At 37.8% G+C, this 18,390-nt stretch overlaps 1 protein-coding gene across 1 annotated transcript in view; it reads right to left on the reverse strand.

Moving 5' to 3' along the window:
* Positions 1 to 422: 422 nt before the first annotated feature.
* Positions 423 to 18,390, reverse strand: part of mthfd1l (methylenetetrahydrofolate dehydrogenase (NADP+ dependent) 1 like) — a 46,148-nt gene continuing 28,180 nt past the window's right edge. Inside the window, exons 22-28 of the mRNA XM_030129220.1 lie at positions 18,161 to 18,202; positions 14,666 to 14,769; positions 13,098 to 13,275; positions 10,818 to 10,925; positions 10,557 to 10,709; positions 1,270 to 1,372; positions 423 to 1,153 (exon numbers count right to left, since the gene is read on the reverse strand). Of these exons, the coding sequence (XP_029985080.1) occupies positions 1,283 to 1,372; positions 10,557 to 10,709; positions 10,818 to 10,925; positions 13,098 to 13,275; positions 14,666 to 14,769; positions 18,161 to 18,202 (675 nt within the window). The 3' untranslated portion in view covers positions 423 to 1,153; positions 1,270 to 1,282. The remainder of the gene's footprint in view (positions 1,154 to 1,269; positions 1,373 to 10,556; positions 10,710 to 10,817; positions 10,926 to 13,097; positions 13,276 to 14,665; positions 14,770 to 18,160; positions 18,203 to 18,390) is intronic.

The following is an 18,390-nucleotide window of genomic DNA, read 5'->3' on the forward strand; positions in this document are numbered from 1 at the left end:
AAATGAGTGCATTCCTGCAGCCTTCACTGTAGTTAAAGTGCCAGATCCAGCCTGGTGAACACAGAATAACAGACTTAGCAGGTGTGGAATGCCAGCTATGACAGGCGCACACATGTGTACACATGTACGTTGGCTCCATGTTGCAAAGCCAAACACCTCATAATGACAGATACTGCACCTCGGGGTGCTGCTGGGGGCCCCGATCACGGGCTCTCAGGCATGCTTCCAATGCAGGTACCGCCCCCCTTTGGGACTAAAGCTGTACTTTGGTTGAAAAAGAGGAAAATTATGAATAATTTAAAGGTTTAGAGGGAGAAAACTTTATTTTTGCTGTCACAAAAATAGCTATATTGAGGTATCTTCACAAGAAACAGGAGGAGGAGTCAAATATTGGATGGAAGAACCCAAGCACACAGTTTTAGAGGAAGGCAGGTTTATTTTAAAATTCAGTTTCTGACAGCATTTAGTGTAAACAGCAAACAAATGTTAGATGCTTGCTATAGAAAAAAGATGGGTTTAGACTCTGAACATTAGAATATTTATTGAATGATTTCAATATTATTAAAATATTGTTAAATGAAAGGTCATGACACAACGTTAACACTGATATTAGATTATTTTAAAAAATCCTGAAGCAAAGTCCAAAGTACCATCACAAGACGTTAATAATAAGACTGTTTCTATGGCTGGAGTTGGCAGTTTTATTACACAAACCTACAGACTTGAACAAAATCAAAGAAATGGCTTAAAGGTATAACAGCAAGGTGTAACAGCAGTTTGGGCATTCAGCAGGGTCTGGTTCAACTGCACTTCAGGAAATTCCTGAATGGTTATTTGTGCATACAACAGCGAATTACTCAAGAAAAAAGACACAAACTGTGCCCTTCACATGTAAAAACAGTAATAAAACCTTTGAGTTTTAACTTTTTTCATGAATTCCAGTAAATAAAATCACATAAAAATGGTTTAAAGAGAGGTCAAAAGCATACAAACATACAGAATATTAAACATGTAAGAGGTTTCTTTTGGCTTATCACATATGTGCAAATGCAGCATCAAGCTTATGCTCAAGTATTTGGTTTTTCCAGGATATGTTATGCAGTGTTAGTGTTTCTGTTATAGAGCTGGGAATCCTGAGGACAGAGCAGAAAGGCTGAAAAAACAACAAAAAAGATGTCATTATTGTGTAGCCTCATAAACAGTACCCAGGTAATGTTCCTTCTAAGTGTAATAGAGTCATATTTTATCCATGTATGTACACAACCATACCTTTATGGAACTATCAGAAGAGCCCAGTGATCTCCTCTGTGACCGGGTCCAGGTCAATGTCGTAAAAACAGGGTCGGGTTGGAAGGCCAGGCATGGTGCTCATCTGATGGAAAAAAATTAAACAAAATTAGGCTTACTATACACACAAAAAAAAAAAGATACAGCTACAAACTTACAGACATGAATCCAACTGGAAACCTATGGAATGTGATTAAGAGGAAGATGAATGGTTACAAACTGTCCAACAAAGCCAATGTTCTTGTGTTTTTGCGTCATGAGTGGCAACAACCATGTAAAATACAAGTGGAGAGGATATCTAGGACTGAAAATCAGGGTTATTCTACCAAATATTGATTTATGAACTCTTTTTCAAAGTTAAAACATTAGTATTGTGCTATTTGAAGATGAATATTAACCTGTTTTCTTTGCATTATGTTAATTACAGACATGTTTAATGTGTTTTGAGTGTTAGAAAATGAATCAGCCTGTATTATATCTAACTAAAATTTTTATAAGCTTTTTCCTGTTCTTAACTATAATTTCATTAACCTGTAAAAATCCACTCTCTTCATACTACAGTGATAATTATATTACTGAATTTCCTCATATAGTGTCCAGGCCTGTATTTATTTTTTATGGTGCAGAAAATACAAGACCTTCATCTGAAGAAGGTTTGTACTACAATCAGGCCTTTACTTCCTAATATCCTGTATTTAATAAGTAGAAATTGGCATAATTAGCGAGTGTTGTTTGGATGCACTCTTGTTTGCAATATTAAAAGTATTATGATGCACACAAATGACGTTTTTTTAACTTATATTTTATTGTTTCACTTTTGAGATTTTACAACACAAACATTTAAAACACAGTGTCAGTTGTCATTCTGTATATTCTCCACTTTTTCCATTGATCTTCACATGTTGCTTGCTGTAGTCTTATGACATAAGCAAGTCTCTCCACGTTGTGAATTTCTTCCACAATATCTCTCCAATTATTTCGGGTAGGGGGGGTCCTCTTCACACCATTTTCATATGATGGCTTTTTTAGATGCTACCGAGAGGATTTTAATCAAGTATTTATCCTTTCTTGGCATGTCTTTTCCTGTTAAATACCCAAATATAGCACAGAACATGTCCTTGATAGTTCATATCCCAATATTTTTCCAAATTCTTTGCTGATATTATTCCAATATTGGGATAATTTTGTACACTGCCAAAAAACATGCGCATGACCCACATCCTGCTCACGGCACAACCTCCAGCAGGGCTTCATTTTGTTGTTATTAAAAATCTCATTATGTTTTTCCAACAAAATATTTTCCAATTTCTGGAATTAGATCACAAATGACACTTTTGATGAAAAAGACACACACCTGCAGTGCCTGACACTTCAGATGAGTCAAGAGTTGAAAACAGACACATTATATTGTCTAATGTATTAAATTAGACCTGTAGAAGTAAACATTGTGCTTAACATCCTGATTTTTTTTTTTTTTTAACCTGGCTTATATTTGACGACTGGCTTTTCATTAGTCAATGTAATCCTCGCCCATATTTTCATGTTTCACAACTTTTACATCTTCACGTCAACAAGTTTGTACTGATGTTTTTTGACGGTGAACACTCTAAAAAACACACAAACTCACTAACTTGTCTATCTAAACTTTACTCAACACATATCAGCATCTTCATATTTGGTCACTGAACACAAAATCAAATAAAGTACAAGCAAAATCTGGATCATAACTAAAACCTTATATTAAAGCTTTCACCATAACACAGCTGTTCTTCACCAAAACAGAATCCACTAAGACTTGGTATCAAAACTTGTGGAAATTAGACAGAGTAACGTCAGCCCCTACAAGTTCAATGACTATAATCATGAGTCATTTAACTCTGGGCAGACAGATGATCAATGTGCTGACAACCTCCACTTTAGCAGTGATGAATTTAGCCCAAGACAACGACTGCTTTGTTCCCACTTCTCTTCTCAAAATACAGATGACAAAAGGATTTCATTTTAGAACCAAAGAGGCTGGGCACAAAGCTGGTCTAATACTGTCGACTGTCTGAGATGAATCGTAATCGAAAGACTTGTTTGTATTCTATAAGTTAATATTTATACAATTTACATGATGAAGGACTCAGGACTGAGACACTGAGTTAGTTTACATGTATTAAAGGGGTCATATTTTGCTAAACCCACTGTTATTAGTCTTTGGTTCATTTATTTGTGTATTTGGACCTCAATAGTTCATGAAGTTTGAATTTGAACCCTCCAGGTGCTGCAAAGCCATCTTTGTATACATTCTGGCAAAAATCGAGTGGATTTCTACAATCCGTTTCAATTCCTGCTTAATTTGTTACGTTTTATAACTAGTTACATCATGACACTTGCAGATATAAGGCTTCATATAAGACTTCCGTCGAACATTTCCGTAATTGTTCGCCAGCAGCAGCGGTTGTTGAAAAAACTGAAAATATGTCCAAACTTTGAGCCGATTACCTAAAATGTTCAATTGTTGGCTGTATTAACGAACACAAGTGGCTGAACAGGACAGAGCAACACCCCCATCAATCTGGAGGGAGCGGGGCATGAAGTGGTGCATTTGCATTTAAAGGGCCAGCGCTCAAAACAACCTTTCTTGTGTCATTACTCAGAAATATTGTTGAAGATGGACCTGTGAAGTTTAATTAATGAAGAATTCAGACCCAAGCATAGCATTTACAGTTTATGTAGACCACAGGGAAATGTTTGAACATACATAATTCCATTTAAAAAAGCAAAATATCACTCCTTTAATATTCCACTCTTATTCATAATACTGTGAATATTCTGAATTAGGAATAAATACAAAACATATTCCGTGTGCACTTCTGAATTAGGTGGGAAATATACAGGATATGATTGTGGTTTTATGTGGATTCTTAGTTTTACTTATTCAGACTACATGCTGTATAGGTACAATACACAAGAATAACAAAAAGTAAAACTCATGAGGATGTCAAGTGTAAAATACAGCACCATCAATAGGCCACAACTGGAGGAGCATTCACAGTGAATATATTGAAAGAGAGATCTCCACAGGAAGCACTGATCTCAAGTTTGTGATTTAGATAATTTATCAGTTCTTAGAAAGCAAAAGCGCCTGTTAATTCTCTTAATTTAAAATACTACTCAGCCCAAACTCACTGTGTTATGGTTACTCTGTCATATCGCTTTATCAGTCATCCGTGAAGCATTCAGAACTCTACTTATCTGTATAGATGTTGCCAAGTCAACAAAGTCTGACTACTTTATGGAAAATAAGGCTTAATTTTCTCTTAACAACAGTAAGCTTGTGTAAAGCTTTGGTAAACAGTGGACTCATTTAAATGTAAACTGGGATATTAGTTGCAAGTTGTAAATCACCACATTTGATCATTTACTTTATTCAAGTGGAACCTTCATGTAAATAAAACCTACTGGCACTCAAGAGACAACACCAAGGTTCAAAAAATTCTTTCAAAATGGAAGCTTTCAAGCTCCAATGTAAAAAACAAACTGTTTAGAGGTGTGTTACCGCCACCAACTGTCACTCTCACACCATGGGGAGATGTATTGAGAAGCCCTGTTACCCAAAAATCACATTACTTGTGAAGTAGATGGATTAGTGAGCTCAGGAGATAAGGCAGCAGTCTAATCCTGATTTACCACTTTACCACACAAATATACAGCACAGACACTAAGGGACTGTTCCCATATTGGAAACCATATATAATCAACAGGACTGGTGGACACATGTGCAGTCATATTGTATGTACTGTCAAGAGGAGGGAGGACTTATGACACTTGCTGCGCACCTCTTCAAAGCGTGCAAGTGCAGATGCTTATGAAACCCTGTTACTGTAATCAGCTGATCAGGGAGAGCCATGTGGAGATGAGACAAATTCAATAAGAGGGAAAAAAAGAAACCGATTGGGGAAACTCTACCTAATGAAATTTGTGATGTGAGCACGAAAGACCATGTGAATGGAGGCTCACGCGTCAACAAGACGATATGTGCTGTGATCAGCAGTGCAGCTAAACACTCTCAGATCTTAGATTTTTAGTATGTGCCAAAAGTAATCTGAGTGTAAAACTTCAACCACTCGACTGATCAAAGACCAGTCTGACTCACTCACAGGGCACTTTCCCTCCTCATAGCTCAGCCACATCATCCCGTTATAAACTGAAAAGTAAATTATCTCACTCATTAAACAGGGAGTGACATTTTTTTTGCATACCTCCCTCCTTTTGACCCACAGCCAGTTTTATGAGCCAATTAGTGAAAATGAGACAAGAGGAAGTGACCGGCCAGTTTCCTGTCTGAGGAAGCATGTTCTGTAAGTGAATGACGGGACATGATGAGGAGTACATCCTAAAAGCCGAACAGAGATTCATATAAACTGCTTGCTGTTATCTGGAGTGATGTCAGCTGATGCTGCTGTTACATGAGGGGCCATCAGTAATAATGCTTTTACCATAGATGAGTCAAACTATGAGTAGATTTACTGGAATTCAATATCTCTGCATTGCATTATAATCTAATGGAATGCATTAAGAACAATGATACTGGGAGCATGACTTCATTTCTTGGGGTTCATATGTTTGTTCATGTCACTATAAAAGATGATTCAACTACATGTGTTTATGACATGACCTTACTGAGCTTAATCAACAGAACATGGGGAGATGTACTAAAGACGAGTGTGTCTGTCAATAGATTAAAACTATAATGCTTGATACATGGTTCCTACATGTTTCTACAAGTTAAACTTAAGACCTTTTTAAGACAACTTAGAACAGAATTTAATGTCCATTTCAAGGCCATACTGGCAAAAATTTGCGACTTCTACAATTTAGGAAAATGAATTTTTTTATGTCAGCAGAGATTGAATATTACATACATATTGTACACAGAACGGAATGTTTTGTGATCATTTCTCACCAGGGGTTGCAAAGTTATTAATAATTGGTTCCTACTTAAATATAAATTGTCAGGTTTGAAGGGGTTGAACTGAGTCAACTAATGTTACTGTCTTAGCAGCTTGGACATTTAACAGACACATTTTAACACAACATAGCAAACAAGTTTATGGAAACAGAACTTAAGACCTACCATATCAAATTTAATACTTTTCAAAGACTTTTTTAAGGTATTAAATGCAGATTTGTAAATTCAAGACTTTTAAGGCTCTTTTAGACCCCGTGGGAACCCTGTTGGTAGTGTACTCTTATTTTTTTTCAGCATGTTGTAATTCAGGTCATCTGATGGGAAATAAGACTCCTACTCATTTCTCTGGACTCTGTTTTCAGACAGGAAACTTGGCAGTTCCAGGTGGTTTTCAGACAGGTAAGGGGTAATATGTGAATCACAGGTGTAACCACAGATTTTAATCAGACTTGATCCTGTTTCTCAACTTCATGATTCTATACTGAAGCTTGCAGCAGCATGAAACAGGATCGGTTTGTCTATTTTTATATTTAGTCTTTTGATTGGGACAGAGTATTCTGGAGTTTTCCCCTCTGATTTTGACTTCTGCTGCTCTGAATATATTTAATAGGATGATGCTCCTTAAATAAGTCTATACTTAAATGGAGTCATCATAACTGAAATCCTGTTATCTGTATTTCATTATGCAATATCATTATGTATTGAGGTTGTTATACAGATTGAATCTGTCTTCAAAATAAATCAAAAGGAGACAAAATAATCAAATAAAAATATTGTAAGAAAATATGGCATTTCACAATCAAGTTGACATTTCCTGTTTAATATGGGCACTAGCCTTATAACTCTAAATAAGGCAACAACCAATGCCCCACAACCAAGGTTATAATAGTTTTGGATTTGTCATTATAGTTTAGTTTTATTTAGTATTGACTTTTTTTCTCTAATTCAGTTAGTTTTAATTAGTTTTTAGGGCAGGTTTCCTAGTTTTTATTAGTTTTCATTTTTTTCTAAATGCTTAGTTTTAGTTTCATCATATCTTTTATCTTCCTCGCCATCGTATTCAAATAAATCCCATACAGGACTCTGGTGCTTTCTCCCAGCTTTCGTCTCCATGTTGACAGGTAGAGTGGGGACGAGAAGCCAACTCTAAATGACAAGTGACGAGAAGTGACAGACCATGAAACGCTGTATGGTGCCGCCAGCTAAAATTGCTCGAGCGAAATAAGTCTGTTTCATATCAATCCAACATTGACAAAGACAAAAAAGGAGGGAACTTAACCATAACTTAAAATGTTTTAGTTAGTTTTGTAAACACACAATACAATTTCAGTTAGTTCTCGCTTTTTCTTTTAATTATAGTTTTTATTTATTTCAGTTAACGAAAATGTTTTTTCAATTCTAGTTTTCATCATTTCGTTAGTTTTTGTTAGCGATAATAACCTTGCCCACAACCCATCAAGACCCCAATCACTCATTGATTGCATAACTGTTAGCTTACAGGTAGATGACAATATAAACAGAAGTAAACAAAAGAAATGCACAGAGGATATAAAAGTAGCTAGATTTAGTTTTCTGCATCTCCTTAGCTTTAAGTATCAGGCTGCACATTTAAATATCAAAAGATGCTAAAATGTGAACTGCCAAGGTTGTGAGAGTAACAAAAGATGTGCTGTTCTGCCCGTCCTCCTCTCTAGCCTGAGAACATGTTGGCACTTGCAAAACAGACAACACTCCGTGGCTAAAGTTGGAAACTCCACTCGGCCAAATCAGTTCCCCCATTATACCCAAACACAATGTGCCTTTGTTGGGGAAAACCCTGGAGGAGACAATCTAACTGGATTTCTACCCCCCACTGATTTGAGAAACGAGACTCAGTCGACAAACAGCATAGTTGATAAAGAACTTTATCACGCTGAATTCAAAGGCAAAAAAACAAGCAAGATCACTAGTGGCAGGAGGACAATTAGAGGGAGGAAAATGTCAAAATTCTGTTATATGTACTAAGTATTTATTTGTATAATAAATACTACTGATCTTAGACTGCAGATGATATTTAAATAGTAAAATTAGTAATGTTTAGTACTTGGAATTATTGACATTATTCATTTCAGTTATTTTTGATTTCTAGGGAGGTCTGTACAAGGGTGCTTCAAAAAGTCTGCAGAAAAAGAACATAGCTCTGACATGGTTTAAATTGCATGGCCCTCAGTTGTACACAGATGGACCGGTATCAACGCTTCATCTAGATGGAGTATATGTTAAAAAATAAACATCATAACTTAAACTGTTTTTTCCAGCTGCCCTTTTTCTACATACTTGCTAAAGCCCCCTCACAGTGTTGCAATGTGATGTAAATCTAAAGAAGCAGGAAACCAGTTAACATACAGTGAGGCAGTGTAAGTTGTTTATCTCTACGTCAGCACTTCTTATCTAACCAATGAAGGACAGATCAGTTTTAAGGATAAAAACATGCCTGGATCACTGAGCTCTAAGCCAATTACACGACTAAATTTACCAAAAATAAATTAAGTTTTACTTTCAACGTGTGCATAAAGCTGCACTCAATGTCCCTGAGCCAATTAATGATGTGTTAAACATCAACCAGTTGTGAACATGTGGAATCCAGCAATCTGGAATCTGGGCTTTCTATAAATCTGAACTGTTTTGAGTTTAACGGGATATGAACCCTACAGAGATCTATTGTTCTGGTTGTGACCCCTCCCTCACATATCTGAAGAGTGACATCAGTCCTTTCCTGATTCTTCACCCTGTAAAGACCCTTAACCCCCTCCCCTTCTCAGGCTCCCCCTCCTTCCACACTCCCATCCTAGACGCTCTAGGTTTTTGACGGTGTGATCTCTCAACCTCTTTAGGGCTAGTTTGAACTGAGGGTTTGCGGATCTCTCGCCTGACAAGACAATCGATAGAGCAGTTCTGTTGTATTCCACCACCCTCATGCAAACTAATTCTCACAGTGAGAGTTTCTTTTATGTTCCCATCTATAAAGCTGAAATTACTCCTGGGGTTTTATGCTCATAGGCGTTTAATTACTGGTCTTGACAAGCACTAGCTGTTTGGTTTTTTACCCTTTCTACCTTTCTGAAATGAATATTTGCTTAAAACAACCTGAGCCAAACATGTAAGAGTGGTGGGACTTGAGCGTTCTACTTTTAAAACTTAGACCAATGGATCAGTCTGGCAGACGGAGACCAAGCAACAAGTTCAAAGAACTAATAGGAAACTCCCTTTGGGTTAGGAGTCACAGTTCAAGGGTTGTCAATGTGCCAGTGGCTCCGCAGGGCCGCTGCAGATCAAAGCCAGGTTTGGGAGACTGGACAGACACCACTCCAAGACACTGCCACCCCTTCCCAGCATGCCCGGTGTTTGACACCTCTGTCTCAGCCTATCAAAGCCCGGCCCTCGGGGCACACTGGTGAAATAGCAGGAGGCAAAACACTCAGGAAGCTGCTTCCTTCCTGCTCACCCCATCATCAACCAACAGGCTCCATGCAGCCCAGCTCGACTCTAACCCACTCAGAAATACGGCTGTTGGGGAACAAATAGCAGAGAGACCAAATATAAAAGTGATTAAGGATGAGGGACAGAGAGCCTGTGAGGACTTCTGGATCCTTAGTGAGTAACAAAGCTGTCAAGACCAGACCTCGTGGACATAAAGCTTTCACATATATTTCCAAACCTCTCTGAATTGGGAAGTACAGTAAATCAAGGGGGAGAATAAATTGCTCCATATGGACTTGAACTACACGGTAAAAAAACATCAAATAGCCTCAGTAGTCACTAAATATAACCAAATTAACTTTTGGATCAGGACCCATAAAGCTAAAAGTGAGCAAATGGAGATAATTGTGATGAAATACAACATTAGTATAAGGTTTTCAAGGTTTCAGATTTGGCAGGTTGTAAACAGAGAAGTTGTAAAATAACACATAAATCTCCAAACCATATGGAATTAAACTATGCTACAGAAGGGTGAGAAATTAAAACGACCCAATTCATGGTGCATTAAGGCTCACTGAGGTGTATCAAGAGTGTGAAAATGATGTGAATTATATGTTATGAATCTCAGTACAGCTGAATACCTATTGCAGATGGAACTGAACACTGAACATGCTCTCATCTTCATGTGTTGGAAGACTGGTGTTTATTGATCCAGTAAAGTTAAGGCACTCAAAGAGTCAAGATCAAGATCCACTGAAGATGGAGACACTTTATGTTGGTATGTCCTTTACTTTGTCAAATGTCTGAATTTGGAACAAAGGTTGTAACTGCAATTATCTTGAAAACTACTTACCGTTCCAACAAGAGGATAGATGAAACCAGCCCCGATGCTAGCACGAACATCTCTGATTGGCAAAATAAATCCAGTCGGTGCCCCCTTTTTGTCGGGCATGTGGGATAGGGACAGGTGGGTCTTGGCCATACAGATGGGCAATGAACCAAAGCCCTGGTTACAGGAAAAACACATGACTGAGGTTTTTGTAGGTGAAGACATGAGCTGTGTGATTCCTGTCAGTATGTGAGACAGTTGTTTTTACAGTAGATTTCAACTCACTTGTTGATTATAGTAGTCAACCTTCGCCTTGGCCTCTGGAGACAGCTCGATATCATCAGCGCCGTAAACTTTTTGGGCAATTGTTCTGATTTTCTCCACAATTGGCATCTATAGGAAAGATAATACATCAGAAATGGGTGAAACCTAGTCAGCATAGTAGTAGAAGCTACATGGGGAAATTAGATTTAGTGAATGTATGGTTTGTATGTGACCTTATCTAAAGACTTGAAAATAATCAAGTAAATTGTCCCATACGCATGACTTTTTGACTCTTTCTAGATAACTGCTCACTCAAGTCAGGGTCTCCCACATTCTGTCTCTGAAATGTACTATTTACTGCATTGTAATGTCAGAAAAAGTGCATCAAGTCTTAGATTCATGTCTGTTAACCACAGACTGACTGCAACTTCCATGTCCAAATGTATAATTCAATGAAGTAGCAACTCTTGAGCTAGAGAACTGACTGAGAACTCATTGAATGCCTGCAACTTTTAATAAAAATATCAACATTTGGCTGAAGCCTTTTAGTAATGTATTCCAAGAAGAAGCAACACAGACTACTCCAATACCTATATTTGGTTCTACTTCCACATCAGTAAGCACAATGTAGGTTATGAGTGTCCTGTGACCCGTTGTTATTCAAGACACCCTTCTTGTCATAGGTTGGAAAAGATGGGGTAGGTATGTTCTTAAAAAGCACTACTGTGTAATATTTACTGAAATCTAGTGGTGAAGTTGTAGAATGCAACCCACTAAATACCTCCCCCAACAGCAGCTGCAAATAAATGTGTTGTTTTGTCTGTTCTGAGCTTTTTAGTTGAGCACACATTCACTTTATTCAACACACACATAACATGATGATAATTAGGTAGGTGCAGCAAAAACTAATTAGTCAGTTGGTAAAAATGGTGAGCATAGTTGGCAATTGATTTTTAAGGATTGGTAGATTTCAGTTTTACATCACAGAGAAGCAGAATGAATTAATGGAATTTATTGAGTGGCGCATGTAAGTAAAGTCTGAAAAAATTGAATTTTATATTGCTGTATACCCACTTCTTGGTTGGTCAATATTTTTATTGTTATTATTTTGGTTTGTATAGAGGGCAGATGTTAAAAATGACATCACAACTAATTGACTTTCAAAAACTTAAATGCAATAAAATGGCTATTCCTATAATAACAATAATAATAATACATTGGTTTTATATAGTGCTTTCTAGGTACTCAAAGATACTTAAATTCCTTAAGGTAATACACCGTAATGTTGGATGTCATCCACTATGAAACAAAAAAAGGTGGAGGAAGTCCATTCGAAGCTACATGGATCTGCAATATGGTGACCTGCTCTATTTGTAGATATAAACAGGAACACAAACACATCGATTGTCATTTTCGCGATTAGACACTAACAAAATTATTAGTATTATAGGCCATTTCTGGAATTAGATTCTCCAAAATCTTGCACACTGGATATCTTTAAAGCTTAATAGAACAATTATACACAACTGACTTCTATTACAAAGCGTTTAACATCCACAAATGTCTCTCGCAATCTAGTTTTCCTCCTGAGACATGTTGGCTCAAATGCTTCTGGGAGCATGCCCAGTGAACTTCTGCCATGTCCTTAAATGTAGTCGGTCCTGTCTACGTAGGAGGAGCTAGTGAAGCCCGTGACAAACAACCTGTGTGTCTTTTTCTCAAAAGTTCTTCCTTATCGTTGAAGTTACCCCCTACTCCATTGCTCCACCAGGCGTCCTGTCCAAAAGCTGGCCATGCTCACTGAACTTTCTACAAACTCTGATCAACCTCTGAATGTGAAGTGGGAACAGCGATAAATAACGTTTTGAGGGGCCAATTTTACTTTGGTCCTTTAAATGTATTAAATTAGTTCTGAACCCATTGTACTCTCATTGTCGAAATCTGGGTCAGTATGCAGCCATGTGGCTACAGTAGACAGACGATCCTAACACACAAACACACGTTAGCATAACAGGATCAGTTAATTTAAGTCACAACTTCCCAACTCACTAACTCAAACCAGCTGATGTTTTTTACATCCACATTCTCTGGTTATCTCCCAAATACAAGCCCACATATTTGCCCAATCACAATGTCCAAACAACTAAAAGATGATTAAAAAGTGAGAATGGAACATGCAATCACTCGTGCAAATAATAGCCAAGAACCAAAAATGGGTCAAAATGTGGTAAGGTTATAATCAGTATATTTTCTTCTACTCCAGTTCACTGAAAATGCAAAAAATTAAATGACTGTTCTCACCTCGATGTTGTAAAGGAACTGGAAGTTGTTGGGTCTGCTGACCGCCTCCTTCACCGCCTTCGCCAGCTCCACAGACCCTCGGCCGCCCTGAGACCAGTGGTGACACGGCACTGCATCAGACGCTCCACACTCTTTTGCAATCTGACAAACAAGGTCAATCTCTGCCAGGGTGTCTGTCCTAAACACATCATCAGCAAGATTACTTTGTAAATACAACACTTTACTGTACATGGACCGATCAGCCATAACATTAGAAGAAGTGATGATAATATTGGTTTCCTTGTAATGACACCTTTCACTGGGTTGAATATATTAGGCAACAAATGAACATTTAGTCCTTGAGGTGAGGTGCTGGAAACAGCAAAATGAGCAACATAAGGAACTGAGTGACTTTGACCAGGTCCATATTGTAACGGTGATGACTCGGTCAGAGCATCTCCACAACTGCGGCTCTTGTTGGGTGTTCCTGCTCTGCAGTGGTCAGTACCCACCAAGGACTAAGAAGGACATTCTCAGGCCAACTGATAATCTGTGGGAGACGCTGGACAAATAAATCTGATCCACTGAGGCCCCACCTCTCTACATCCAGGACTTCATGGATCTGCTGCTAACACTTTGGTCCAGATACCACAGCACACCTTCAGAGGTCTGGTGGGGTCTAGGCCTTGGATCAGAGCTGGTTTGTGGAAATGGGGAACCTACACAATATTAGACAGGTGGAAATAATGTTCTGCTCCTGCAGATGCTGGATTGGTCGAGATCTGGTTGTTGTTCTTTAGATGCTTTTGGTCGGTATGAACCACTTAACAATGGAAATGAACAAGATGTGGAGATGCTCTGACCCAGTGAACACATCAATTTTGAGCTCTACATCTGCTATTACTGCCTAATGACAGGTCATGTTATAATGTGATAACCAAAATGAATACCGCATTGCCTGTCAATGGTCATAATGTTATGGATGACTGATGTACATGGAAACCAAATTAACAAGTGGTGTCAGGCACAACAAACCCCGCCCCTCACACATGTTTCGCCCATTGTAAGTAAATGGGAAAGTTTTAACAATTCATAAAAAATGTGAACTTTGACCTACTGTTCCCAAAATGTAATGAGATCCCTTCTGGGTCAATGGCAATATATAAAGTCAGTTTGGTATGAATTCAACAAGTAGTTTTGCTGCTACAGACATGTGAAATTTCGCCCATTATAAGTAAAAGCGAAAAAATTAAAAAAAAAAAAAAAAAAAATTCATAAAAAATTGGAACTTTGACCTATTGTTCCCAAATGTAATGAGATCTATTCTGGGTCACTGGCAATCTATAAACCAAATTTGGTATGAATTCAACCAATAGTTTTGCTGCTAGAGTGTTAACAAACAAACAAACAAACAAAAACTGAAAAGAACCAAAAACAATACCCCTTGCTTCCCCTTCGGGAGACAGGGTAATTAAACATAAATAGTGCTTCTGTGGGAATCTTTAGAATGGTACATGTATAATATTACAGTATGAGACTAGATGCTTTGTGATTATAACCACAGAAGCATGTATATGAAAACATCTTACTTGAACACATTGAGTGCCACAACAACAGGGACTCCAAACAGTTGCGCAATCTGGATCTGCTTCCTCAGGTTGCTGCGACACCCATCTGCAACCAGGCTTAAATTCTGATGGAGAATACACACAAAAAAAAGAAACAGAGGTGTTCATCAGTTACTGTTAATGAGTTCAAAATTAAGGTTCGGAATCAATTGCTTGTCAACGAACCACATGAGCGACAAAGTCATTCACAGCAACTTGACTTCATTCCAACAGTAAACAGCGAGTAAAGGATGAGAATCTGTCAGTGTGTGTTCATGTGTGAGGAAAGTCCGTAAGATTCTGAATGCCAAACATTTGTTTCAGTCTCAAACACTTAAAAGTGACTGAAATTACTGGCAGGGTTCTTATGCATTTTGTATTTTAAAATCCTTTACTTTTCCAGAATCGAATTGCCGGATTTCTCCAAAGATTTATCATACTACATTTGCCATCTGAGCACAAATATCTAGGGCTTATTGTGCAAGTAAGGGGTTTAAAATCAGTTAATATGTACAATATGTTACAGCCTGTCTGTGTATGCTATTATAGTTGCCAGAAGACTACAGCTAGATATTGTACTTCAGACCTGGATCCCTGAAGTGATGAATATGTGTCCAAAGCAGCAGCAGTGAAATTTGAACTTCTGCCATTTGCCTTGTGTTTTTGCTTGTTTTACTTCTAATTCTTTTTAATGTGATACATTATTAACACTTGTTCTGGTATTGTGCTTCAGAGGGGTAACATGTGGAAGTATCCAAGCTAAAGTTATTCATGATTCATTCTTTTATAGGATATCATGTCAGTTTTGCTCACAGGCAGTCCAGGTTGACCACAGTAATTCAATATTGCGCTGTGTGTTTGTGCACACACACGTGTCCAGCCCCAGGCTCAGGGCAGTACAACTAAACAGGCTCCATAAATTCATTTCCCTGGCTCTGTTTTCCTCAATACTTCTGGTTCTTGTTAAGGGCTTCACAATTAACTTACACTGCTTCATTATTTACTCAGCTGAACCTGCCTGAGAAATGGGATCCCATGTCCACTTCTCTTAGGACCACAGAACTGGAAGCCATATGTAGGTTTATCTGCACTTAACCAAATTAAGAGGATGATGTACATATGCATAGTGGTGTAAATTTAAATGCCAAATGGAATAAATTTGAAGGTTCTGCAGCAGATAGACTGAAAATAATGTAGAACTTCCTATATTATATCAAGCACAAATCAGGGTTTTCCACAAGGATATGGAGCATCAGCCTGTGGGAAACACCCACTGGCCATAAAAGTCTAAGATAACCATTCCATCATATACACAGATCTTAATTGCTGCATATTTGAGCAAATTTGTCTACCAAAGTGTAAATGTGGATTTCATTGGAGCTTATAAATAACTATAAACACAAAAAACCATATCCATTTCAGACCAGATCAGAACCACTTTACCTTCTTTGTACGGTTCATCAAGACATGACCCAAATGATGACCTAGAAACACAAATGCACTCCTATTCAATAAAAATAAAAAGGGTCATTTCAAGGGGAAGCCTTTTTCTGATCATATGTAATGTGGTATATATAATAGTAATACAATTAAATTATTTGGGAAATTACATCATAATTCATTAAAAAAAAAGAACTTGTCCTGGGACATCTGGCATTAGTTTGGGTAAAGGGCCAAATGGTGAAAAAAAAAACAACAACAACAACAAAACAATCAATGCTCTAAAGCATAGAGCAAGGCCACAACACTTGCTGTTTCCTGTTTTAGTGTGTGTTCACAATACATTCATTCATTCAATCAATCATTCATTTAGAAATAAGTAAATGATAAGCTGAGGCCTAATATTGTTAAAATTCACTAATTTTCCGGTTGTTCATGGTTGTTCAGGTTATTCACATTTTCATAGTGGAATTTTACTTTGTTGCAGAGAAAAAAAATGTTGAAGTTGTCATTTATGTGTTATTATGCAATTATTTTACTGATCTGACCCATTGTATGTGGCCCCTGAACTAAAATGAGTTTGACACCCCTGGTTTATACACTAGGCTCATAATTGCAATAATGCATGTCCATGTTGCATCTGTGCACTCACTGCACTTCTCCAATTCATTTATTTCACAAACAAGTCAAACAGTGAGGATAACACATTCATACTGAGCAGGTACAAATGCAGCCGATAAATCAGACACTGACATGCTTTCAGTGTTTTAAAGCAGAGGTTAGTGGTCTTAAAATGCATTACTGAATCTCCACTTCTTGAAAATGATTCTTGTAGAATCAAAAGGTAATATTATGAAGTAGCAGAGTGGATTTAAGAGAGTCATATTTTCCTGAACCCACATTTATTTGTGTATTTGAACCGTAATAGTTTGAATTTGAACCTTCCAGGTGCTGCAAAGCTATCTTTATACTGATTTTGGCAAAAATCGAGTGGATTTCTACAACCTGTTTTAATTTCTTCTTAATTTGTTGTGTCTATAACTAGTTACGTCATGATATTTGCACATATAAGGTCAAGACTTCCAACAAAACATTTCTCCAAGTACGCCATGATTGTCAGCAGCAGCACTTGCAGTCCATACTGAAAATATGTCCAAATTTCAAGCTAAAACATTCAGTTGTAGGTTGTATTAACAAACACAAGTGGCTGAACGGGACAGTGCAGCGTGGTCAACTACCTGGAAGGGGTGGGGCATGAAGTGGCTCATTTGGCTTTAATGGACCAGCGATCAAAAAGACCCTTCTGGTGTCATTACTCAGAAATAGGGTTGAAGATGGACCTGTGGAGTTGAATTAATGAAGAATTCAAACCCAAGCATTGCATTTACAGTTTATGTAGACCACAGGGAGATGTTTTAAAATGCATAATTCCATTTAAAAAAGCAAAATATCACTCCTTTAAGTGAGTAGTTTGTAGTTCGATCTGCAGCCAACACACACGAAAAGCTCTGACAAATTTGTATTAATATGTCAAACGAAAGCTCCAAATCCCCATCTTCATGCATCTGAGAGTGAAAACCACAGATGTCCTTAGAGAATGTCAGGGCTCTGAGGCTCCAACAGTATAACACATACGTAACTCATACCAGGGGCACTAATTAAGCCCCAGAAAGAGGATGCTGTACTGAGACTCACAGCCTGTCATTAGTTAACTCACAAACACAATGCACACGCATACCACCAAATAGTGTTATGTTAATGAGCACATGATTGTTTCATAATGGGAGTCTTGCACTGGCCAATGACTTTAAAAAGGTTTCCTGACAACATCCTGACCTTTACAATTAAATCTAACACAACCGGCTCAGTCATTTATTTTGGCCAGAGTAACAGTGATGTTGCAACCCACCAGCCCCACAGTCGGAAACATTCCTCATCTATCTTTCACAGGTTCTAAATAGGGGCTTTTTTTTATTTGTCTGTGTATGGGTGTATTCATAAAACATACATATTTCTTTGCATTAAATCAGTTCCTACCTCCTCAATGTATTCTTTGGGAAGAGGAGCACCTGCTGACACCTGCACACACAGAAAGACAACCCATTAAAAACACATCTTACCATTGTATTGGACACATTTTTCCACAGAACTATGCTGTTCTAAACGCATTCATTTGTTATGTACGACATCTCTACAGAAACTTATTTTTTAAATGTTTTTGTGGAAAGATCTGCTGCTAAATGCTGACGTAAATGTCGGTGTATCAG

This window comes from Sphaeramia orbicularis, chromosome 24 (assembly GCF_902148855.1).
Source record: "Sphaeramia orbicularis chromosome 24, fSphaOr1.1, whole genome shotgun sequence".
Classification (NCBI taxonomy): Eukaryota; Metazoa; Chordata; class Actinopteri; order Kurtiformes; family Apogonidae; genus Sphaeramia; species Sphaeramia orbicularis.